This window comes from Oryx dammah, unplaced genomic scaffold (assembly GCF_014754425.2).
Source record: "Oryx dammah isolate SB20612 unplaced genomic scaffold, SCBI_Odam_1.1 HiC_scaffold_28, whole genome shotgun sequence".
Lineage (NCBI taxonomy): Eukaryota > Metazoa > Chordata > Mammalia > Artiodactyla > Bovidae > Oryx > Oryx dammah.
This window is the reverse complement of record NW_024070212.1, coordinates 15,380,646-15,406,940: the sequence shown is the minus strand read 5'-3', so window position 1 is coordinate 15,406,940 and position 26,295 is coordinate 15,380,646. Positions and strand designations below refer to the sequence as shown.

Here is a 26,295-nt window from a genome sequence, read left to right as displayed (position 1 = left end):
ACTGCCAAATAATTGATGCTTTCCAACTATGGTGTTGGAGAAAACTCTTGAGAGTCCCTTGGACTGTAAGGAGATCAAACCAGTCAATCCTAAAGGAAATCAATCCTGAATATTCATTCGAAGGACTGATGCTGAAGCCGAAGCTAAAATACTTTGGCCACCTGATGCGAAGAGCTGACTCACTGGAAAAGACCCTGATGCTGAAAAAGACTGAAAGGAGGAGGAGAAGGGGACGACAGAGGATGAGATGGTTGAATGTCATCACTGACTCAATGGACATGAGCTTGAGCAAGCTCCGGGAGATGGTCAAGGACAGGGAAGCCTGGTGTGCTGCAGTCCACGGGGTCACAAAGAGTCAGACATGACTGAATGACTGAACAACAACAACAGTTTCTCAATTAAGTCAGGTCATCAGTTTATAGCGAGAAAGGGGTTTTGTTGGAAATTTGAAGACAAAGGTCTGAAATGGTTTTCTTAGAGTATGAAAGAAAAGGCAGCATAAAAATATAGTAGGAAAAATGCCACGGAGAGGGCAAAAGTCGGGGTGGGGGCAGCAAGTGAATCTCCCTTACTTAAAACCCTTCAACGGCTCTCTACTGCTTGTGAGGCAGCAGGATGACATGGTTCACAAGGTCTCCTTCAGTCTCATCTGGCATCAGGCCGCCCCTGTGCTCTCTGCTCCATCCACATTGGCCTTCCGGCAGCCCTTTATCAGCTCTGCAGACCTGGGGGTACTAAGGTCTCAGCTTACGCGTCACTTCTCAGGGAAGCCCTCTCCTCTCTCTGTACTGACTCAAGTCATGCCATGTAGGTTCTCATCACATCATGCAATGTGAGTTCTTTATAACCTATCAAATACAAGATCTTACATTTCTTTATATGATTACTGATATCTGACTCCTGTTCTAGTCCCAAATACAATGTCCTGTATAGATATCTGATGAATGAATAAATAAACGTAGAGAGGCCAGGAGACTATTTCCTGCTTTAGGTGAGAGAAGACAGTGGCTTGGCTGAGAGAGTGTTGACACTGGAGGCAGAAAGAGGAGAAAGGGATTTGGGGTAGAAATTGTAGGTACAATGAACAGAGCTTCCCTGGTGGCTCAGAAATGGAAGGATTTGCTTGCAATGTAGGAGACCTGGGTTCGATCACTGGGTTGGGAAAATCCCCCGGAGAAGGGAATGGCTACCCACTGCAGTATTCTTGCCTGGAGAATTCTATGTACAGAGGAGCATGGCAGGCTACAGTCCATGGCTGCAAAGAGTTGGACACAACTGAGCAACTAACACCTCCTTTTTTCCTTTTCTTCAAGGATAGTTTGGCTGAAGGAGGTGAATTGGATAGAGGAGGTGGTCCCCAGGTTTTTGGCATTTTATCTAACGTGGAACCCACATATTCCCTATTAGGAATGTGCCTGAGTCACTTATCTTTTTAGCTCAAGTTGCAAATAGGATATTTTCTACACGTTTTCTAACTGCTTATTACTATATACAAGAAAAGTTCTTGACGCTTACACACCATTTTGTAGTCCCCTGCTCTCCTAAATTCTGCTTCGTCTCTGTATTTCTTCAGTTTTCTCACGAATATTCCAGGAATACTATCAAATTATCTACAAACAGTGGTAACTTTACCTCCCCTTCCCTCTCTTTACACTTGCTTCTTTCTCTAAAATGCTTGCATTAGCTAGGAATTCCAGAATGATATTAAATAGTGATGACGCTGGCAGCCACACCTCCCTGACTTGAATGGGAACAGTTCTGGGTTTAACATAAGCTGCTGGCTTTTGACTTCAGACATGTTCTTTACCATGCAAAGGATGTATTCAGTAATTTCTGCTTTCTTAACAACTTGCTTTCTTAATCTGAACGGAAGCTAAATTTTACTGTATGTCTCTTCGGAACCTCAGGAGATGACCGTGTGGTGTTTCTCCTTTGACCTATTGATGTGGTAAATAGTAATAATAAATATCCTGGTGAGGACTAGGCTTTACACTGTATGGAGATACCATTTTTCGCCTTTTAGAATGCTAATGAGGTAGAGGAAGAGACAGTCTTTATATACCGTTGGCGGAAGCACAGACCAGTATAATTTCACTGGAGGAAAATTTGGCAAAATTTACCAAAACTTTAAATGCACATATGTTATTCATTGTAGCCTTGTTATAATACCAAGTTTGGAAACAATCCAAGTATTCATTAACTGAGGCTGGTTAAGTAAATCATGATAAATCCGTACACTGAAACACTATAATTTGCAGCTATATACACAAAGAACACAAAGTGATATGAAAAATTTTCTCAGATAATAATTTTGTATGTAAAAAGCAAGCTAGAAATTAATGCATATATGTATTTCTGTGTAATGAAGGGGAATATAGCTGCTTATATTTATATGGACACTCTGGAAGGATATATAATAGTGCAAAGTTATTACATGTTGGGGTATGTGTGTGTGTGTATGTATAGGTAAGAACTGGGTGAAAGTGAGAAGAAAAAGTGAGAAATTTTTTATATTTTTATTTTTGAATGATTTTTTAATTTTGCATAATCTATTACCTATTTTAAAAACTTAAACAGTGTATGAGACTGATTGCCCAGAACTTCTGCTCCTGAACATTTATACCAGAGACAGGTTTGTACATGTAGACAAAGACAGGCAGAGCAGGCTGTGCACTGCAAGAGTGCTTTTAGAGTAAGACCAGAACCAGCCTGGATGTCCCTGGAAGTCGGTCAGACAAACTATGCAAGGTGGGACTTCAAACAGTAATAAAGTTCTCCTTCTTAAACTACCAGGTAGGTAGTTGAGTGTCTGTTTTAAGAGGGACTTTCGTATCTCTTGTTCAGCAAAGCAATTTAAAACCTGTAAATATCTATTCAATGGAGCATTTATGTGGTAGGTCTATACACACTTATTTGTAATGACCTCTGAGGCACACGGTTAAGTAGAACAGAAGATGATATATACTTATTTTAAAAAACAAGAGAAAGGAAAACAGGCTCATAAGTGCATGGAATCAAGAAACTGGTAATAGTATATGAGTCTGGGGAAGGAAACGAAGTCTAAACTAGAAGTGAGACCTTTTCATTGCACATCTTTTCAATCAGCTTGAATGATTTTCTATGGGTACATATATCCCTTTAAAAATTAAAACTTGTTTAAAAAATTTTTTAAGGCTCACACTCACTGGAAGAGTGGGTATCTTCTCAAGATGGCTGATCTAGTGTCTTCTCAGAGGCCCTGGGGACAGGGCTCTCTCAACATGCCCTGCCTGTCATTCACAGCTAATATACATCCTTCCTTTTCCTGGGTTATAGGCTGTCCCACCCTGTGACACAAGGCTGTAGCCAGGACTGGAACACTCACTTGGGCTCGTGAGGAGGTCCGGACTGGTCAACCAACTTGAACTCAGCAGCAAAGCCGTGGGAGCGGGCGTACTCCAACAGGCCGCCCACTGGGTTGGTGTTCAGGTATCTGACGAGCTCACTGATCCTCCTGACCTTGTTGGGCATCACTGATTCCAAGTTATCGAATGCTTCCGTGTTCGTACTTCCGGGCTGAAGGAGAATCAGCCAAAGAGGAACCGTGAACTCTTAATGGGAACTCTGAGGGGCTTATGGGCCATCCTACGCCACTCAGTTGCTAAAAACGGCCTGTATCTTGTGAGTAGAAGATGGCCGCACCTGGTCATCAGAAGACGTCGAGCTGGTCGCCTCCCCTTGCAGGGCCTTCATGGCTTCCTCCGCAGCCATCTGCTTTGCTGCCTTCTTGCTTGGGGCGCTGGCAGTGGGGAAAGTATGGGTTCCCATTGCAACACAGTACTGGAACCTGACAGGAGATGAAAGAGGATTAAACTGGTTTTGATAGAAGAGCTTTACCTAGCCTTTGTCAGGATGTCATCCTTTACGACCTGTAATTTCCTTGCACACATCGCCTCTGTGCCTTGGCTCACGCAGTCACTTCTGCCTTGAAGAGCCGGTGCCTTTCACCCTCCTACTGCCCCCAGTCTCTTGCAGCCCAACTGACCCCTATTCAACATTTTTAAGCATCAACCTAATTTCATCTCCTCCAGGAACCCTTCTCTCGAACATGTAAGTCTGCAGAGCCTCAGAGCAGAGAGCTTCTCAGGTAGACCTAGGTCTTGCACCTCTTAGTCCCACCACCAGTAACCTTCAAGCCATGTGTCTCCCTCCTGCTCGGTCCCTGATTTGCCCTGTGAGCTCCTAACCCCAGATTCTCTGCTCCACAAGCAGCAACCATGCTCTCAAGGCCCCGCATTCTCCATACTGAAAACAGGAGTGACTGCTCAGTGAAATAATCTGCCATCTCGAGGAGGCAAGGAAGAAAATGTATCTCTCTCTTTTTTGAGAAAACCTCAGCAGAGATACATGATACAAGAGATGTACTTGGGGTCATGGGCAGGGCCTTCTCTGGATAGGAGACGGAATTCACAGGAGCTCCCCAACTTGTGCACACACTCAAGCAATGTAGTGACGGGGTTCTTCCCAGAAAGGAAGGATGTTGCTGAAGGGGTGGTAGTCTGGGACTCTGCAGTCTGTGGAGAAAATGAGACAAAAACAAAACAAGAACAAAACAGACTGAGAAAATATTGGCTGTTCTGTCATAGCAGAGGGAACGGGGATGGGAGAACTTCTTTCGGTCAATTGCATGTTTGGGGCTGGCTTTCTAAAGGAAGAGGGTTGTGGGTATTTTCTAGACCTTGCAGATCAGTTACTTAAATGTCCTTGGTTTCATTTTGTATCTGCCAAGACAGGAGATTGGATTCAATAAATTTTAATGCCTCTTTCAACTCTGAAATTCTGCAATTCCAGTTAGGTTGGGAGGGGGCACGAGAAGGAGAGCTGGGTATGAAAAGAGGAAAGGTGGGTTGGTGAGGCGGGGGAGAGGGGACAGAGGGAAGCTGACTCTGAGACAGAGAACGGGTTGGGCAGGCCAGGCCGAGACTGTTTCAAGAGGGTCAGATGACGGTCTAGCACTTCATGGATGTGGACGGTGAGAGGATGTCCTCCCGGAGGACGGGACACCTACCTTCTCTGACTCTTTCTCTGAGGCATAGTGGCAGGGCTCTTCTGGTCTTCCACTGTCCCTGGCTCTGGCTTCCTCAAGCAGAATTGTCATGGCTTTCGTGGCTGCATCCTGCTTGGCCACTTTCTTGCTGCCAGCTTCAGCTGGGGGAAACTCTCGGCCACTGATGACAACTTGGAATTTAAATCTTGATGGAAAGTGATTAGATGTGTGAACACTAGTCTAGGCCATCCCTTCTGCCCTCTCCAAAGAGATCTTCACCCTGGAATTTCCTGCTACGCTAAGGGGTTTGTTGACTTGTGAAGGAGATGGAGGGCAGACCAAGGGACTCCTGTCCTTTTGCAGGTACAGCCTATTCCTACTTTTTGGAAACAAAGCAGCCAGTGACTCTCTCTCTCTAAGCTCATTAGAGCAAACATAGCCACAGGTGATAAGAAACTAGCTCAAGGGAAACCCACTATCCTTTAGCAATGAATTAAGATCAAATCTGTACAAAAAATGATGAGCTAAAATCACCATTAGAGTCTTGTTAGCAACCAAAGAGCCTTTACCCTAAAGCAATGGTGGCCAACTCGGCCACCTCAAGGGTATTCCTAAAGAAAGCCAAGGCTTCTCACAGAGCAGCCTCACACTCTCCAGATACCTACGGGGATCAGATGTCTGCCACTCTGGGGAGCCTGTTTTTGTCCCCAACCTACCCTCAGAGATACACCACTCTCATGGTCTCTTTTGAGTCATCCTACAGCTCTATTTGTCTGCCGCCTGAGATGAAAGGCATATCTCCTTGTTATGCAGAGAACCAAAAAGCATTTGTTCTAGGCCCCCTGGACTTAGCTTAGTCCACTTTTGTTCAAGCTTTCAAATTGGTTCAGCTCTTTGCTCAATCTGGGATTTCATTTAGAAAAGTAGGTCAAATTTCTTATTTCCTGGGTCTTCTGAAATATTTGAACATGGCATCAATGTTTGTTACAGCTGGAGTCCAAAGAAAGGTTAACCACAAAACCCACTGCTGTGCCCCAACTCGGGAGAGGGACGAAGGGAGAAGAAGGAAGGACGGCCATCCTACCTCTACCCCAGACGGAAGCACACCCGTCCTGACCCTGCCAGCTTCTGGATGCACCCTCTCTTCCTCACAGTCCCCTGCAATGTCATCTCAGTGTCATTAAGAAGGTCAGATAAGGAGGCAGGGTCGCCAATGGGAGTCGTTACCCTCATCAGACAGTGGCCTAGAGCTAATGTAAAGGTGAGTGGGACTCTCTGCTGGCATGCTCTCTAGTTGCGGCGGGCGGCCACTCGGCTTTAGTGGTCCTTGATCTCTGCTAGGCCCTGCAGCGGCTCCTCCTGGGCCCACCTGTCTTCCTCTATCTGTCTGCTGGCTTGGAAGCACCTATGCTACCGGGCCAGGCCAGCTGTCTGAGTGAGGTAATTTCTGACTTCACAGCTTAGGAGCAGCAGCAAGTGCTAGCCCACCCATCTGTGTGGAGGCAGCTTGTAAAATTAGAACCACCACCTTCAAGAGGCAGGCAGCCGCGCACACCCTACACGTGCCTCCCTTCCCTACGGGAGCTGAGCGGGAGGCAGGAGGGGTGGGGTGGTTTGAACTCATTGCTACTTAGCAGCACAACCCACCCTTACTCCGGTGTGCAGCCAGCTGTTCGTGCATCCCGTGGGGAGCTCAGCTGGTGGGAGGTGGGGTGGGAGTGGAGGAGGATGGCACATAGAAGGGGGCGGGAGGGGCATCAAGCCTTCATTACCTCTGGCCTTAGGAGGCAGGCATGACACTGCTGCATGGAAGCTAATCATCTCCAGAGAAGCTTCATTTTAGCCAAGAGTGCCAACTTCCCCCTTGCTCAGCCAAGACTCTGGCTGGGCCGAGGTCTATGTTCCCTGCTCAAGAGGTAGAGGAAGGGCCAGACAAGGATGACGCAGCCCACAGGTAGAAAGAGGAGGGAAAAGACAGGGGCCATCAACCGGCACCGCTCACGAGTCGGCTGAGACTGTCAGGAGCAAGAGCGCCTGACCCCAACCTTAGGCACAATTCCTGGGTGGTCTCTTACCGAGGTTCATGGGGTGGTCCGCTCTGCTCTATCATGTTGAACTCACAGGTCTGACTAGCGAACTGGGCATACTCTAACAGGCCGCTGATGGGGTTCTTCAGCTGGCACTCTGTCAGTTTCTTGTAGGGTGAACACCGTGGCAAGCCATGACTGTAGAAGGAGGGCATCTCCATGATGGCACGGAACTCACCTGGTGCGGCGTGGATGCTATTCAAGTCATCGGGGATGTCATCTGTGGCCCACTGGCCGTTTTCAAAGTCAACATACCCTGTTTTGGAGGGGCCATTGTCATGAACAGGTGGTTTCAGTTTTACTGGTTCTGCTGCGGCCTCTTGCTTGAGTTTTAACTTGATGACGGGTTCCTGCCCATTTTCCACCTTTCCTGGGGTGACCGTGCTGTTGGAAGCGTCTGATGCAGGTGAGTTGCAGGTGGGGCCCTCTGTGGTTTTACCGGCCTCCAGGATAGCAGCAGCTTGAGTGGTTTCGGGAACACTGTCCTTGTTTCTCTTGATCTGTATCCTCTCTCGCTTCTTGTCAGTCAAATACCATATGGGAGGGGTGGTGCCCTGCCTGTAGACATCTCCCTGCCTTTCCAAGTCAATCAGCACAGCGTTCACATCCCGGGCCTTGGTGAAGCCAATGTTTTTAGCCAAGTTCAGGGCAGAGGAGCTGGACACATTGAACAGGTGGTCACAGATCTTCTCCTTGATCTCAGCCATGTCGAGAGGCTCGGGGGGCTCTTCCAAGCCACACGGGGTGCTTCTGTCTTCTATTTCCACACTGGAGTCTGGGCTTGGAGCTCCTGGGGTCTGACTCTCTGCCCTTGTTACTTGGCTAGGCTGGTTCTGAGCCTGGACCGGGACTGTGGCTCTCCACAAAGGGGGAGATCCTGCCTCTTGGTGCAGCTTACCCTTCTCTGCCAGAGAGTACAGGACTCGGTTGATGTCCTTCTTTGGGGCGTGGAGCTTCCGGGCCAGATCACGCGCTGTGGTGGCCTTCCCGTCTCCAAGCTCATCCAAGAGCTTTACGGTCCTTTGTTCCTGATCCTGGCTGATGGTCAGTCCCTGGAAATGTGAGGAGAGCCTATCAACACCTCTCCATGGCCGAATATGGCCACGTGGGAAAGGACGCTGGAACCGTCTTGGGACTACCTGACTTCTGAGAGGCACGCCCCTGGGGACACCTCGGATCTGGAGGGGCCCGCCTCTGGCAGGTGGTCCTGGAAACCTTGGCCAGAGTCCCGGGAGGAGCCGTGGCAGTGATGGTGGCTGCTTTCCAAATAGGGGCACTTCTGGGAGCTGCCCCTTGAGAAACTCTATTTGCTGGAGCTGGAAACTGTCACGATAAGGTCCCCGCTCTGGCTGCTGGTGTCTGTGCCTGCTGTGCTCATAGCCTTGGGCTGGGCGGGCTTGGTATCTGTTGAGGGAATACCCCTACAGAACAAGAAGATGGAGAAGAGAGTGAATTAGGATTGCGGCAGGGAGTCTGTCCCTTCTGCCTTCTTGGGGTGGGTGGGGGTGGGGGCTGTATCTGATTCTTAACAAGCTGAGAAGCTGAGTGAGACGTGGGCTTGTGACCCAGCTAGGGCGGCCTGCACACCTCATAGGTGCTACCCGTGGGCCCAACAGAGGGTATAGATGGAGGAGCAGACAGTGAGACGCACAGAGCTCCTGGGAGCACGTGGCGGTGCTGACACTCCAGCACAGCCTCTCCAGCAACCTAGCACATTGTGTTCCCTTCAAGAGTTTAGGGAGTTGAGAACGTATGTTTCCACTCATCCAAAAAAAAAAAAACCAAAAAACTTTTACAATCAAGAAAACAAATAAATGTTTTACTTTAAAAACACACACACACAGAATAACCTAAAAGTGCCAAGGGAGTTAGGAGACCATGAGATGGCCCACCGCCCAGCCCCCTTCTCTGGAATCTATCATCTGGGTGACTATAAAGAAACAAGCAAGTGGCCTGGGTGAACTGGAGCCCCATCCTCCAAGGCTGTAGCAGAGGGAGTTCCCTCACCTGGGGGAGGGTGGCGGGACCTCACAGAATCGTCTTCTTGCACCGCCATCCTGGGAGACCCAGAATTTGATTTTAGGGGAACCGGACAGTTTTCTTAGAAAACAGGTACATTGTTCTCATCCTTCAGTACGGTGCCCAGGCTCAGAAGGGACACCAGGCACTCCTACTCAAACCTCTAGGCCCACCTGGATGTGTGGAGCTGCTGGTGTCTATTCCACACCCCCTCAGCTACTGCCCAAGAGGTGCTTTCATGGCGCATCTTCAGAAGCCGGTCCTGTAGGCCACCAGCTACTCCATCTTCTCTCAGAACGCCACTCGTTCACCAGAACAGCGAGCATGACGACTCTGTCCGCACCCACAGACCAGCGATGCTACTCACCGCGATGCTACCCACAGAGCAGGACTACTCACTGGAGGGGCTTATGGGATCCAGGGTTGGGGTGTCAGTAAACACCTGGCTGCCTGCCCCCAGGGTTGCACATCTAGGAAACCTTTTGTTTCCTCATGCTCACATCCTCCTTGTCTGGTCCTCCGGAAGGCCACAGGGACCCGCAGGCAGCTGCGTCCCTTTCTTCAGTAACTTCAGCTTTCTGTTCCCCACCCCCGCCCCCCGGCCACGGTGAGGGGAGCTCAGTGCTCTCACTGGTCGTGCTCACAATACGTGGGCTGCACAGTTCCTCAGTGCCTCTCCAGCGGCTGCCACCTCTGCCTTTCAGCCACACGAGCGGCTCGTCCAGCTTCTAATTCAATCTCACTGTTACTTGACCACTGAACCTCCAATCCTGAAACTCTTTTCTAGGGTCAGCAAACTTCTTCTGTAAGGGGCCGGTAGAACGGTCATCTGTAGCACTTCCTTTACAAAACCAGGGGCGGGCTGCAGTTGCCTGTGGGTTGCAGTTTGCTGACTCCTGCTCTCCAACGGCAACTTCCCTGTGTTTCTACAACATCCACTCCTTCCCCTTGTGGGACCTGCTGCTCATGTGACGTCCAGTCCTGCCCCCGTGGCTGCGGGTCAGCCAAACACCTCCTCATTCAGCCTGCATCTCAGGGTCAGTTCCCTTCTCCACCCAAGGCCTGTTCTCCCCTTTTTCTGTTCCAAAACTTCCAAATGGTGCTGGAGGAGGATACTGCCTCATGCTAATAAGACCACCTAAATTCCTCCTCTTGAATCTCTGTTTCCAGGGCTGTTTGGTGGTCAGTTCAGTACAACAAACATATGCCCACTCAACGCAGATCGAGCTCTCTTATTTTAAAATCTTCCCACAGCTTGGTGACACTGCACCAAAGACCTCTTATCTTTCTTCTTCCGTCTATCTGTCCCTATCCTTTCTTTCATCCCTTAGATATAATCAGTCCCCGAGGTTTTGTCTATGGCTCTCTTCTTCCTTCCCCAGCTTGATTTCACCCACTCCCCTAACCTTAACCAGTCTTTTTAAGAAACAGTGTTCAAATCTATTATCTCCAGCTACCACCTGTGCTGAAGCTTAAGACTTGAATTTTCAAATGCTTAGACGATCTGTTCACTTAGATTCTTGACCACTACCTCAAAAGACATACATTCTGAACCAAACATTCTTTTCCCTCTCTCAGCCCCTTCTCCTGCTTCCTTATTACTGTTAGTGGCAGCACTCTCCTCGTAGTTATGAAGGCTGGAAGCCTGAGTCACCCCTGCTGCCTGCCTACCTTAGTCCCTGTCTCCTGCATCTCATCAGGTAGTTGCAAAGTCCTATCTTGTCTACCACCTCTATCTTTTCCCTTATGCGTCTCTTCCCCGTTCTAGCCCCTCATTATCTCTCACATGGGCTGCCACTGCGCCTCTCATTTTCCTCTCTCTCTACATGCCAGTGCAACGTCCCTGCTTCTCCCCCTCCTGCCACCTGTTACAACTTGGGTCCTTTCCCTACACATCTCTCTAGATGCCACCTTCTTTAGGAGACTTCTGACTCCTGCATACCCCAGCCTGGGAGTGTTTCCTCTCCTTGAACTCCTCCCACCCTGCACCTCTTACACCATGTACATTACCTTTTATCTTAGCTACTGATTTTTTCTTTTTTGCTACTGATTATTTTCCTAATGGCACATACAGTCACATACGGATTGCAGTGTATCTCAAAGGTGATTAATAATATTGGGTGCCCTAGAAATTATACTAATGTCTCTACTCTCAATGGTCTCCATGTAGTACGTGGGGGAGGCTGCAGTCAACTTGAGAGTAAGCCTCTGGGGGACAAGGACTACACTTCAGTTATAGCACCTGGCACAAAGCTGATCCTGAACCAACAACTGCATGAACAAGCCATCGCTAGTTATGCAACCTCTTCACCTCATCACTGCTTTTCTTGCTCCTCTTGCTGCACACAACCCCTCTCCCTCTCCAGGGCTGAGGTGTTTGTGAGTACAGTGAATGCTCGGTTCACAGGACTCAATTATGGGGACTTCAGGGGATTTCTGATTAGCTCTTTGAGTGACCTTGGTGAAAGAACTTTTGTTTCAAAGTGGCTGAAGTCAGTTTCTAGCTCAATGCTTTCTAGATTTAAATTGCTGCTTCTTGGCCAAAACTTGTAAAATATTTGAATGTCTATTTAAAGAAGAGTAGAACAAATCATGACACATTCAGGCTATGGAACCATACTCACAGTTTTTTAAAAATGTGTTACTATTTAGGAATGATATAATGTTAAATTAACAAAGAAAGCAAGCTGCAGACAAATAGGTATGCTATAATCTTTTTTCATAAACAAAAGGGAAAAAAAAAACCCATGGATGTGTATGCATGATAGAAAGAACACAGAGAAAAGAGACAAGGGAAACACAAATTTGTTAACAACAGTTATTTTAGAGAAAAATTAGAGGGAGATTATTAATTTTTCCTTTATACCCCCTAAAATCTCCTAAAAGCCAAACCACTTGACAACAGCCCCGTGGAGAGTCACTGAGCGGGACTGAGAGCAAGAAGAAAGGAGCAAACCAACCCCCATGGTGATCATTCTTAAATCCTTCAACATCCCCCTTCACCCAACTTCATGCCTATGTACTCTACAAACTATGTGACAAGTCACTTATGCCCTGCAAAGTCTCCCTTTAATCTATTCTCACATATTTAAGATTAAGAGAGAAGCCCCCACCTTTACCACATGGGCTCCATAGGGTAATATATTGGTTTGCATAAAAAAATGCTTTTCCCACAAGTCAAGTGTCCCTAATTCTTTTAAAGAAGGGAAAAATACATGTATACATATATGTATGTATACGTACACACACACATACATGCATGTACATATACTTTGCATGTATTTAAAATTAAGGTATATTTATATACAGTAAATGGAGAAGGCAATGGCACCCCACTCCAGTACTCTTGCCTGGAGAATCCCATGGACGGAGGAGGCTGGTGGGCTTTAGTCCATGGGGTCGCTAAGAGTTGGACACGACTGAGCGACCTCACTTTCACTTTTCACTTTCATGCATCAGGGAAGGAAATGGCAACCCACTCCAATGTTCTTGGCTGGAGAATCCCAGGGACGGGGGAGCCTGGTGGGCTGCCGTCTATGGGGTCGCAGAGTCGGACACGACTGAAGTGACTTAGCACTCTGAGTTTTGACCATACAGAGTCAAGGCACACACAGCCCTCTACCTACCACTGAGATCAAGATACAGAACATTTCCCTTCCCCAAAACGTTTTTTAGGCACTTAGTACATAGCTTCTTTCTCCACACACAGCTCCTGTCAGCAACTGGTCTGTCTGCTGTCCCTGCAGGTTTTTCTCCAGAATGTCATCTAAATGAACTCATATGCAGTGTTTTAATCCAGCTTCTTTTGCTCAGCATCATGAATCTGAGATTTGTCCATGTTGTTGCATACAGCAGTATTTCCTGCCTTTGTGGCTGAGCAGTTTTCCACTATATGGATGTATCTCAGTTTGTTTAATCACCCGTTGAAGGACACTAGGGTTTTCCAGGTTTTGGACATAATGAGTCAAGCCATTATAAACTTTCTCCTACAGGTTAAGGAGGAGACGCTCAAAGTCAAGCAGGTGGGGGCGCGGGGGGAGGTGGCTAAAGGCTGGACTGAGCCGCCATGGGGTCCTAGCAGAAAAGCAGAGGGGGGCTGCCTTGACCTGGGCTCAGGCCTTGGTCCTCTGGGAGAGGAGGTGCATTTCCCTCACAAATCCTCTTCCACATCTTACTCAACAGAGTTAATAAGCATGACACAAATTTCTGAATTCCTAGAATAGCAATTTTGCTTGGCAAGAAAACACACGCTCTCACACAATAAGCATATGTCAAGCAGGAAAACAGGGACGTGGGGGCGGGAGGTGGGGGCGGGGTGGAGGATAAGATGAGCCCAGGCCAGCAGGATGCGGGCGCGCCGGCTCTGGGCCCTGACCCCAGGGGCTTACCTGTCTTGGGTCCATGGCGCGCCCCAGGCATATTCCGGTGCCCGCCCGCAGCCAGCAGCGCGACCCTCCGCAGCTGGACCTTTCCCAAGGCAGGCCGTGGGCCTCCCAGACGCAGGGGGCGCCTCTGGAGTCGACTCAAGCCCCGGGAGCAGGGAGCTGGGAGCTTCAAGCCGGGAGCAGGACTGGGAAATGGCTCCGGTTCAATTTCACTTTCGTTTCTTCAAACGGACCTCCCTCTTTGGAAAGTTTGGCCGAGGGGCGGGGCTTGCGCAAAGGAGCCCGAGAAAGTCTGGTTTCGCTCCGATTACAAGTTTAATCCTTTCCTTGCATGAGAACTGGGCAAGATACGCTTTCTTTAGAAAAACAGCTATAAAATACTGAGCTCATAAATCCCTCATGGCTGTCTCAGGAATACACGGGATAAAGCAAACTGAGAACAAAGCCCCCCTGCGAAACCTAGCACTGGAGAAAAGAGTCTGGGACTATTTTCTTACTCCCAGATCCTCCCTAAGGTGACCGCGTCTCTAAAGTGGAAGGGGGGGCCCAAAGCTCTTCAAGTGATTAACTGTCCTCACTGAACTATTTACCCATACTCGAGCATATTAACTGATGTTGTTGCAGTTAACGGAAAAGGTCTTTTTTCCCTTGCCCTGAGTTCTGTTTTTAACTGTTTCTGATCAGTAGTCAATAACCAAGACTAACCTGATTTGTAAATTAAATCCTGTACCTCAGACCTTGCAGGAGCTACCTTCTGCATCTGTTATCTTTTAACTCTATGCTAATCACATTCTGTATTTGGTGCTCACCTTTCTAGCACTTTTTGCAGACCACTCCTTGTAGTTCTTCACTTTTTTTTTTTTTTTTTTGCATTACAGAAAGGAGGCCACAGTACAAGTCAAGAAAGACTATGGACCCAACAACTGGGCTACCAGACAGCAGCCAATGACAGTGCAAGAGGAAGAATACAAGATCCTTACACCTTTGCTCTTCATCACTGACCCCTGACTGTGAATCTCATCCATGGAATCCAGATTCCTCCTAGAAGCGGAGCACAGTTCTTGAAGAACAAGCCTACTCTGCTCTCCCTTCCACTGGCTGAGGATTAAAGCCACCTTTCTATTTCCTCCAAACTCTGTCTCTGTATTTTTTATTTGGCTTTAGTGGGCAGACAAAGCCAAGATCTTGGCTGCATCAACATGACCACATAACAGCCAGCATGTAGTAGCAAGATAATAACATCAGCAACTGACTTAAGGATCTACATCACAAAACCATCTCACCTTTCAGCATCCATCCAGGCAAGGGTGAAGTCTTTTACATGCCTCATCTCCTTTTTTTTTGGTGAGCCCCTGCAGTGGAAGTGGGAGTCTTAACCACTGGACAGCTAGGGAAGTCCCACCTTATCTCCTTAATCTTCACAACAGCTCTGCAAGGTGGGCATTATTCCCAAATTACAGATGTGGAAATGGAGGCTCCACCAGGGCCATGCTGCTGCTAAAGCCAGGTCTGACTGCAGAAAGTCACTCTTCATTACCACTCTAGACTCCATCATGTTACATGATGGCTTTCAAAAAGATAACTGTTGTTGTCAATTGATTTCATGATCAGGCTTATATACCTGCTCTATTTTGTCCAAGATGTCTAGGAAAAGATCAGTTCTAATGCTCAACAGCTCTCTTCCCCGCTCACCTGTGAGAATTTTCTTTTCCTGTATCTCATTTCAATTTTATCCCCACTGTGTGAGGGAAAAATTTGCCTGCGGTATCAGTTAAGCAAAGGATGTTGCAGCTATCAAGCCATCACATTCAGCTGTCCCAATAGTGAGCCCTGAGGGAACCCAGGCTAAAAACAATGCCCACCATCCAATCATCCAACTCTGCAGCCCTCTCCTCCATGTCACGGTGCCCCTGGAGGGAACTCAGGATGAGAAAACACAGGCTATTAATTGACAATAATTCCTTGATGTTCTGACTACCTGGTCTTTGTTAAAATAACTCATATATATCCTGGCACCTCCCTTATCTCTGGAGCAGTCTCTCAGAGTTATCTGAGAGGCCGTGTCCCGGGCTTAAGTCCTCAGTTTTGTCCGCTGAATAAAACACAACTCTCAACTTTTAGCTTGTGCATATTTTTCAGTGGACACTGCTTACGAGATTTACAAGGCAGTCCCTTCACAGCACAGTCTCCAGCTGACGCCCTTTCTCGCCATCCTCTCACTCCAATCCCCCAGTTGGTGCGAGGCAACCGCCCCCGCCCCCACCCCCAACCCGCGCGGCAACTTTCTGGTGTAGCGCTCTGCTCCTTCTCTGCCGGTGCCTTTGTGCATTCTAGTCTAGCCTTCAATATACTTCCTCCACAGCTTCTGGTGAAAGTCTTTCAAGATCTGCTTCAAACATTATCTCCAAGGGAAGCTTTGCCCCACTTTCGGTGGGGGAGGGGGTGCAATTCGTGGTTCCTTATTTTGTGCTTCTCTCTTACTCAACTCTTACCCCTACTAGATCACTTTCACCATCCTCTGAAAATGCCTCTTCTTCATTCATTTAACAGAGACTTCACTAAACACCCAACACATGCCACACACTGTGTTAAGCACTGAGGACATGAGACAGAGTCCTGCCCCTTCAGCTAACAGTCAGCCTGGTGGGGGAGACTGACGTTTCACACGATCATCACAATGTTATGAACTACTTGTTTATCTATCTGCCTTTAGAGCTGTAAAGTCTTCTCCTGGGGCAGGGAACTCCCCACATCCCCTGATAGTGGCCTTCAGGGGGCTGGTTAGTTGACTGAATAACAGACTGCTCTGTAGCAAAAACAACGGGCAAAACAGCAGCACACAAATGTCACAAGAGGAAATTAAAAATATCAGTACACACAAGAGACAGTGCTCTATCTCATCACATTAAGGAAATGCAAAGCAAAGCCTCAGTGAGTTACCGTCCATTATCAAATAAGCACTTTAGCAGCTGATGACAGCGCGTGAGAGCAAGGGTGCAGAACAGCTCCTAGTTATGACCGGAAACCTGGGAAAGGTGTGAATCTCCATACCCCACAATTCAGCAATTTCACTTCTAGACCAGGACACACATACAACAAGCTGGTAGTTGCATTATTCATAGTAGCTCCCAACCTAAAACCACCCAAATGCTCTTCAAAAGGAAAATGGATAAATGGTGACATCTGCCTATGAGAGAATATCATACAGCAACAAAAATGAAAGAACTATAACCACATGCAACAAGGCGGTTAATCATCTAAACATGATAATTAGTGAAAGAAGCCATATGCATATGACAGGGTTCCACTTATAAGTCCCAAGCGAGGCAAACAACTACAGTATACTCTGCATCAAAGACAGCATGGTGGTTATCTCTAGGGTAGGAAGGGGAGGTTTTGACTGGAAAGGAATGTTCTGGGTGCCGCTGATATTCTGGTTCTTAACGTGGGTGGTGGCTACATACATGGCTTTCCAATAATTCATTAAGGCATACACTGATGCTTTATGCACCTTTCTGTAGGTATGTGCTGTACTTCACAAGTTTAAAAGGTTAAAAACAACAGCAAACTCTTCCTGTAGCAATTCCAGTGTCTTCTCTTTTTCATTTAAGTAAAATGAGTTATGTCTCACCTCTGCTTTCTTGCCTTCAAGCTAAACAATCCCAAGGCCTCTCACCCTTCCACAAGAATGATCCAGAAAAGCACTCATCACAGCTACTGTGCAGGGAAGCTGCATCACCGTTGCCTCCATGGCTTTGAATTGAACCCAGGATGCACGGGGGAAGCAGGAAGGCGAAATTTGTTCCCTAAACAGAGTCAGTGTATGCCTTGAAAGAACAACTGCTCTTGTCACTTAATCTCAGCAGCTCAAGTAACTGCAAACAGTCTTGTTCATAAATGTTTCATCTCCTTGCCCTCAGTGATTGTTTCAGCTCCCAGAGGGTCGTGAGGTGGTGACATCAATCTTTGTGCTGTTCTACTGTAGGGGCCTGGCGAGTTGGATGAAGTTCTTTTTAAAAGTAACCTAACGTATTAATTAATAACACTTTAACTGCAGTTAATTTTCTTGTTGATTGCAAGACAATTAGAGATGAGCAAACATGGTCAAGTGTGAAAGTATTAATCGCTCAGTCGTGTCTGACTCTTTGCGACCCCATGGACTATAGCCCGCCAGGCTCCTGTCCATGGAATTCTCCAGGCAAGGCTAGAGTGGGCTGGCATTCCCTTCTCCAGGGGATCTTCCTGACCCAGGGATCAAATCCAGCTCTCCTTCATTGTAGGCAGATTCTTTACCATCTGAGCCACTGGTGAAGCCCACACGTGGTCAAAGCTACCCCTAAATCTGCACTGTTAATTCACCACTGCTCACCCTTGCTGTTTCCCCTGTGTACCCAGCCTCCATGGACACGCATATGCAGCTCTCCTGACACAGGTGCTTACCTCCCCAGGAGCTTGTGACTACCTGCTGCCTGGCAGTAGCCCCAAATGCAGGACCTCCTGTGAACAGACTACCTAAGGTTACTTGCTAACAACTGCCTAAGTGATAAGAGTTACTGTCTAGAATTGGGTATTACTCCAAAAGCCCCCCATTCAGTGTCCTCAGAAATCTGGCTTCCACATAACACTGACAAGCTCTGGCTCCATGTGCGCCTTTGGGGGCCTGGCCTTGCCCAACTATGGGGAAGGACGTGTTATCATCTGGACTACTGGGATGGTTTTTGTTTCCAGACCCTGCTACTCTTGTTTTTGAACTATATATATAACTGTTAATCTCACTTTGTAATGATTAATTTGGCTTGTTGTGGATTTTCTGTTTAACCTGACTTACCTGCCTGTATGCACGCTTCAGTAGTATCTGACTCTTGGCAACCCTATGGACCACAGCCCGTCAGGCTCCTCTGTCCATGGGATTCTTCAGGCAAGAACACTGGAGTGGGTTACCATGCCCTCCTCCAGGGGATATTACGGACTCAGAGATCAAACCTGTGTCTTTTGCATCTCCTGCCTTAGCAGGTGGGTTCTTTACCACTAGCACCACCTGGGAAGCCCCTTACTGCGTGCAGGGATGCATAGTTACAACAATTGTGTTTCTAGTCTGTAATTTCCCATAACCAGACTTTTCTGCACATATGGGCTATACCCAGTTGGATCATCTATCTCCCTACTGTAAAGCAGACGTCTGCAAACTCCTTCAATATTTGCTCATACAGCAGATACTGCAACAAAAATGGACTGCCTGTGAATGTGCGCAACTGAACTTGCAGCACATTATCAAAAAAGTAATGAACTACTGAGTTATTTTAAATACTAGCACACTATTTTAGAAGAGGATCTGCACCTAAATAAACTCATGCTCTTATCTTAACTCCTAGGAAATACGTAACAAGCAATTCATAGAGTTGCTAGGCATACATTTATTGCCTTCTTTTTTTGTTGTTTCAATGTTTAATCACTGGGTTTTTTATTCTACTAGACAGCTACTGCCACATCAACGTAATTTTCACAATTCCCAGGGTCTTCCTATAATAACCTGACTTGCTTCGATAACCTATAAGGCTTCCTGTGGGCAGAACAGTGAAGCCGCCCACCTGGTTGAACAGTGCTCCCCAGCTGTCTATACGCTGATGTATATTCTATTAAGGGTACTGACTAGACTAGCTTTTGAAGTTACAAGAAAGCAAGAGATGCCTCAGGTACCTCTGGAAAAAACACAGGTCTCCAGAAGTGGTCTCTACCTGCTCAAAGTTACCCAGTAAATGAAGGAAGAAAAATAGTATTTATCAACTATCTATAGGCACTGTGCTAAGTATTATATTTTAAAGATATACTAGTAATAATGCCAAAATAACATGAATAGTAACGGCTTACCTGCCTGCGCTGAGTATTTTACATGCAAGTTTAAAGTGGGAATGTACGTTTGGTCTCATACACACTGCACACGCACAAGATGACTACACGGCTTGTGGTTTCATGCACTAAGCCCTGACACCCTGAAACCATGTCTTCTGTGCTAAGTTGGTCTGGTGAGAACTCTGACTGGCTAGATGGCTCTAGCCAGAGAGGCTCAGCTACTGGTCCACATCTGGGTTCCAATGAGCCAAAGTTAGACTGTTAGTCTAGTTAGAATTGGACACGGAACAGCAGACTGGTTCCAAATCGGGAAAGGAGTACGTCAAGGCTATACATTGTTACCCTGCTTATTTAACTTACATGCAGAGTACATCATGAGAAACCTTGGGCTGGATGAAGCACCAGCTGGAATCAAGACTGCCAGGAGAAATATCAATAACCTCAGATATGCAGATGACACCACCCTTATGGCAGAAAGCAAAGAACTGAACCTCTTGATGAAAGTTAAAGAAAAGAGTGAAAAAGTTGGCTTAAAACTCAACATTCAGAAAACCAAGATCATGGCATCCAGATGGGGAAACAATGGAAACAGTGACAGACTTTATTTTGGGGGGCTCCTAAATCACTGCAGATGGTGACTGCGGCCATGAAATTAAAAGACACTTGATCCTTGGAAGAAAAGCTATGTCCAACCTAGACAGCTTATTAAAAAGCATAGACATTACTTTGCCAACAAAGGTCACTCTAGTCAAGACTATGGTTTTTCCAGCTGTCATGTATGGATGTGAGAGCTGGACCATAAAGAAAGCTGAGTGCTGAAGAATTGATGCTTTTGAACTGTGGGGTTGGAGAAGACTCTTGAGAGTCTCTTGGACTGTGAGGAGATCCAACCAGTCTATGCTAAAGGAAATCAGTCCTGAATATTCATTGGAAGGACTGATGCTGAAGCTGAAACTCCAATCCTCTGGTTCCCTGATGAGAAGAACTGACTCTTATGAAAAGACCCTGATGCTGGGAAAGATTGAAGGTGGGAGAAGGGGATGACAGAGGATGAGATGGTTGGATGGCATCACTGACTTGATGGACATGAGTTTGAGCAAGCTCTGGGAGTTGGTGATGGGCAGGGAAGCATGGGGTCCATGCAGTCCATGGGGTCTCAAAGAGTTGGACATAACTGAGCAACTGAACTGAACTGAGTCAAAGTCCAAAGAGGGGACCTTCCCTCTCACTCTTGCCTTCTCTCCATTCTCTCCCCTAGGACCTAGCCTATGAGTGGCTGCGCCTAGTCCCAGCTTCCCGCAAGGGCAATGTCCTCATCTCCATGGCTTGTAGGAAGCAGAGGGGCCAAGTGCAATACTGTTTGAGGCAGGCCTGAGGGCAGCCCCTGTCCCCTTGCTCCCTGAATTCTGCAGTGTTTCCTGGGGAAGTGGGCAGAAAGCCTTTGCTTTACTTTTTTCTTAAAGCATCTAGCCTTAATTGACCAGTTTTTATCCGGCCTTCACAACAGTATTAGAGGAAATGTAGCTTGCCCACTCCCTGTAGATGAAGAGCTGAGACGGAGGAGGAGACTGGGGGTCAGTAGGAGGAGGCAAGGTTGAGGGGCTTTTGTGGAACTGAATTCAGTGGATTGACTTTCTGGAAATTGACCTAGAGCCATTTCCAGGTGACCACAATTTTCTTCCCAAATGGAATAAATAAGGCTTTGCTAGATTGAGGGCAAGAGAAGAAGGGAGTGACAGAGGATGGAATGGTTGGATGACATCACTAACTCAATGGACATGAGTTGAGCAAACTCAGTGAGACAGTGAAGGACAGGGAAGCCTGGCGTGCTGAAGTCCCTGAGGTTGCAAAGAGGACACAACTTAGTGAGAGAACAACAAAAATTCCTAACATGTGTCTTTAAAAGCATTTTCTTCAGCAATGACAAGTTCAGAAAAAAAAAAATTCCATCTATGCACACAGTGGAGAAGGTGTGTGAAGACATGGCAGAGAGAGATTTGAAGATGCAGGCCTTGAAGATGGGAGTGATGTGGCCACAAGCCAAGCAATGCAGCCAGCCACCAGAAGCTGGAAGAAGCAAGGACTGATTCCCCCCCGAGAGCGTCTAGAGAGAGCACTGCCCTTTAACACTTCCATTTCAAGCCAGTAACACTACTGACTTCAGATCTCTAGCCTCCAGAACTGCTAAAGAATAGATGTCTATGGCTGTAAGCCCCCAAATCTGTGGTCATTTGTCACCATAGCTGCAGGAAACAAAGACATCATCCTCTATAGGTTGTGCAAATCAGGGCGCTCTGGGTGAAGGACTAGCACAGACCTTGCTGTGCAGCCAAGATTTCTGCACTTTGGGGGCTACCAAGGAAAAGGTGGAAAGAGACCAGCTGGCATAGACAACACATGCACAGTCACGATTTCCACTTTTTAGTTAAACAGTACAGCCTTCTCATTTCCGTCCAGCACAATTACATTTAAGGAAAAGTTATTTCTATAATATAACAAAGACTACTGATCATAAACCAACAGCCAATATCATATCTAAAATGGAATAATTAGGAATTCCCACTAAAACAAAAAATAAAGAGGGCCACCGTTACCACCATAATCTTACTTCCTCCATTCTGAGATGTACTCCAAACATTTCTGATATTGGGATGTGAATTACATATTGTTGTTGTTTAGTTGCTAAGTCATGTCCGATTCTTTTGTGACCCCATGGACTGTAGCCTGCCAGTCTCCTCTATCCATGAGACTTCCCAGGCAAGAATTCTGGAGTGGGTTGCCTTTTCCTTCTCCAGGGGATCTGCCCGACTGAGGGACCAAACCCATGCCTCCTGCATTGCCAGGTAGATTCTTTACCACTGAGCCACCTGGGAAGCCCATGAATTATATGCATGGATATTATATGTTGGGATATTTCAACTAGTAGTCCCTAAAACTATTATTAAATTGATAGATAACATGTTCTTATGCTCAGGGATCTTAAAATCAAAGAAATATCGTATTTAACATTATTCTGAAAATCCTAGCATATTCTATAACACAAAACAGAAGAGATAAATTAACAAAAAAAGAAAGAAAAACATTTTCAGGTGATAATATCATAATCCTAGTTGATACAAGATTGAAACTCTTTGGATCACCATCAGTTAAGGAATATGGCTGGATGTAAGAGAAATATACAAAACACAACACTTCCTTACATGAAAAGCACTATATTCTTAACAGCAAATAAAACATTTTTAAAAAGGTAAACAGAGACTTCCCTTGTGGTCCAGTGGTTAAGAATGCACCCTGCAATGCAGGGGATGTGGCTTCATTTCCTGGTCAGGGAACTAGGATTCCACATGCTTTGGAGCAACTAAGTCCATGTGCTGCAACTACTGAGCCCGCATGTCACAACTACTGAACACGTGCGCCAACATTTAAGTCTGTCTGCTGCAGTGAAAGCCCCCACATGATGCAAGGAAGATCCTGCATGCCACAGCCAAGACCCGAGGCAGCCAAATAAATAGACAAAGTAGTTTTTTTAAATTAAAATTAAGAAGGGAAATATGGGAATAATTCTAAAAAATGTGAAGAGCCTAATTAAAATGTGTGGAAAAGTACAAAACTCTGTTGAGGAATAACTGTCTTAAACAGAAGGATACATCAGTTACAAATGGGATGGCTGAACAGTTTATGACTGCCAATTAGTGCCAAATCAAACAGCAGTTTACTGCAAATTCTAATGAGGTTAGGGGCAGTAAGGAGTGGTTGCCTGACAAAATGATTAGAGTTCAAGTGCAAGAAAAAACAAGGATAGCCAAAATACTTTTTAAAAAGAGGAGAGCCATACTGATTAAATCAAAGCAGTGCTAGTGTAATCCCAGAATGGAGCTACAGAGCGGAACCACATTTCCTAACAGGCCCTAGTGTGTGTACAGGTCCAATGCATGACAGGAGCCAAAAGCAGCAACAAGGGGAAGATCAACTAGTCTATATATGGAGCTTGGCTAATTGACGGGCTTTCTAGGACAAAAAAAAAGATCTATTTAACCCTCCTACACTGTTGGTGGGAATGTAATTTGGTACAGCCACTATGGAGTACAGTATGGAGGTTCCTTAAAAAACTAAAAACAGAGCTACCATATGACCCTGTAATCCCACTCTGGGGCATATATTTGGAGAAAAACATGACCCAAAGGGATGGTGGTGGTGGTTTAGTTGCTAAGCTGTGTCTGACTTCGGTGACCACATGGACGGTAGCCCACTAGGCTCTTCTGTCTGTGAGATTTTCCAGGCAAGAATACTGGAGTGGGGTTGCCATTGATATATGTACCCCAATGTTCACTGAAGCACTGTTTACAAGAGCCAAGACATGGAAGCAACCTAAACGTCCATCAACAGAGGAACGGATAAAGAAGACGGGGTACACATATGCAACGGAATATCACTCAGCCATTAAAAAGAATGAAGTAATGCCACTTAGCAAAAGGGATGGACCTAGAGATTGTCATACTGAGTTAAGTAAGTCAGATACAGAAGAAGAACTATCATATGACATCCCTTATATGTGGAATCTAAAAAGAAATGATACAAATGAACTTACAGAACAAAAAGAGACTCACAAACTTAGAAAACAAATTTATGGTTGCCAGGGCAAAGGGATAGTTAGGGAGTTTGGGAAGGTCATGTACACACTGCTATATTCAAAATGGATAACCAACAAGGACAGCACATGGAACTCTACTCAATGTTATGTGCCAGCCAGGACTGGAAGTGGATTTTAGTCACTCAGTTGTGTCCGACTCTGTGACCCCCATGAACTGTAGCCCGCCAGGCTCCTCTGCCCATGGGATTCTCCAGGTAAGAATACTGGAGTGGGTTGCCATTTCCTTCTCCAGGGGATCTTCCCAACCCCGGGATCTAACCCAGGTCTCCTGCATTGCAGGCAGATTCTTTACTATCTGAGCCATAGTGGATACATGTATATGTATGGCTGATTCCCTTCACTGTTCACCTGTTGTGAAACTATCACAACATTGTTAGTCAGCTATACACCAATACAAAATAAAAATTTTAAATTTTGAAAAAAAGAATCAACATAAAGCCTTCGTTGTCGTTCAGTCGCCCAGTCACGTCCAATGCTTTGTGACCTCACGGACTGCAGCATGCCAGGCCTCTCTGTCCCTTACCATCTCCCAAAGTTTGCCCAAGTTCATGTCCATTGCATCGGTGATGCCATCCAGCCATCTTATCCTCTGATGCCCTCTTCTCCTTCTGCCCTCAATCTTTCCCAGCATTAGGGACTTTTCCAATGAGTCAGCTGTTCGCATCAGATGACCAAAATACTAGAGTTTCAGCTTCAGCATCAGTCCTTTCAATGAGTATTCAGGATTGATTTTCCTTAAGATTGACTGGTTTGATCTCTTTGCTGTCCAAGGGACTCTCAAGAGTCTTCTCCAACACCACAGTTTAAAAGCATTAATTCTTCAGTGCTCCACCTTCTTTACGGTCCAGCTCTCACAACCATACATGACCACTGGGAAGACCATACCTTTGACTATACGGACCTTTGTTGGCAGAGTATTGTCTCTGCTTTTCAACACACTGTCTAGGTTTGTCACAGATTTCCTGCCAAGGAGCAAAAGTCTTTTAATTTCATGGCTGCAGTCACCATCCACAGCGATTTTACAGCCCAAGAAGAGGAAATCTGCCACTACGTCAACCTTTTCCCCTTCTATTTGTCATGAAGTAATGGGGCTGGATGCCATGATCTTAGGTTTTTTTTTTTTTTTTAATATTTAGTCTTAAACCAGCTCTTTCACTCTCCTCCTTCACCCTCATCAAGAGGCTCTTTAGTTCCTCTTCACTTTCTGCCATTACAGTGGTATTATCTGCATATCTGAGGTTGTTGATGTTTCTCTTGCCTTGATTCCATCCAGACAATGCACCCAGCCCATTTCTTATGTGCTCAGCGTATAGATTAAACAAACAGGGTGACAGCAGACAGCCCTGTAGTACTCCTTTCTCAATCTTGAACCACTCACTTGTTTCATACAGGGTTCTAACTGTTGCTTCTTGACCTACATACAGATTTCTCAGGAGACAGGTAGGATGGTCTGGTATTCCCATCTCTTTAAGAGCTTTCTATAGTTTATTGTGATCCACACAGTCAAAGGCTTTGGTGTAGTTGATGAAACAGAGGTAGATGTTGTTTTTGCAATTCTCTAGCTTTCTCTATGATCCAGTGAATGTTGGCAATTTGATCTCTGGTTCCTCTTCCTTTTCTGAACCCAGAATGGACATCTGGAAGTTCTTGGTTCACATAATGCTGAAGCCTAGTGTCTAAGATTTTAAGTATGATCTTACTAGCATGGGAGATGAGTGCAATTGTCCAATGGTGAACACATTCTTTAGTACTACCTTCTTGGGAACTGGGAAGAGGATTGACCTGTCCAGTCCTGTGGCCACTGCTGGGTCTCCCAGATTTGCTAACATATTGAATGCAACATCTTGAGGTCATCATCCTTCAGGGTTTTGAATAGTTTTACTGGAATTTCATCACATCCACTAGCTTTATTAACAGCAGTGCTTCCTAAGGCCCACTTGACTTCCCTTTCCAGAATGTCTGGCTCTGGGTGGCTGACCACATCGTCATAGTCACACGGTTCACCTGGGTCTTTTGTATACAGTTTTTCCATGTATTCTTTCCATCTCTTCTTAATCTCTTCAGTTTCTACTAAGTCTCTACCATTTACGTCCTTTATTGCGCCCATCTTTGGGCAAAATGTTCCCTTGATACCTCCTATTTTCCTGAAGAGATCTCTAGTCTTTCCCCTTCTGTTTTCTTCTAGGTTTATACACTGTTCATTGACGAAGGCCTTGTCTGTCTGTGCTGTTCTTTGGAAATCTGTGTTTTTTTGGATGTACCTTTCCCTTTCTCCCT

The 26,295-nt window shown here is 46.2% G+C and overlaps 1 protein-coding gene and 1 long non-coding RNA gene across 10 annotated transcripts in view; one reads left to right on the top strand and one right to left on the bottom strand.

Moving 5' to 3' along the window:
• Window positions 1-26,295, bottom strand: part of ADAR (adenosine deaminase RNA specific) — a 50,259-nt gene that overhangs the window by 13,450 nt on the left and 10,514 nt on the right. For 3 of the 9 annotated variants that reach the window (XM_040230430.1, XM_040230429.1, XM_040230428.1), the window contains exons 2-6: window positions 7,102-8,534; window positions 5,048-5,231; window positions 4,405-4,553; window positions 3,682-3,826; window positions 3,365-3,555 (exon numbers count right to left, since the gene is read on the bottom strand). In XM_040230430.1, the coding sequence (XP_040086364.1) occupies window positions 3,365-3,555; window positions 3,682-3,826; window positions 4,405-4,553; window positions 5,048-5,231; window positions 7,102-7,820 (1,388 nt within the window). In that variant the 5' untranslated portion in view covers window positions 7,821-8,534. Of the gene's footprint in view, window positions 1-3,364; window positions 3,556-3,681; window positions 3,827-4,404; window positions 4,554-5,047; window positions 5,232-7,101; window positions 8,535-13,520; window positions 13,808-26,295 lie in introns of those variants that run through there. The other 6 variants (XM_040230423.1, XM_040230425.1, XM_040230424.1 and 3 more) reach the window with 4 other exon arrangements.
• LOC120855762 lies at window positions 13,829-14,650 on the top strand. The gene is made up of 2 exons (XR_005719303.1): window positions 13,829-14,077; window positions 14,396-14,650. It is a non-coding gene; the product is annotated as an uncharacterized LOC120855762 (long non-coding RNA).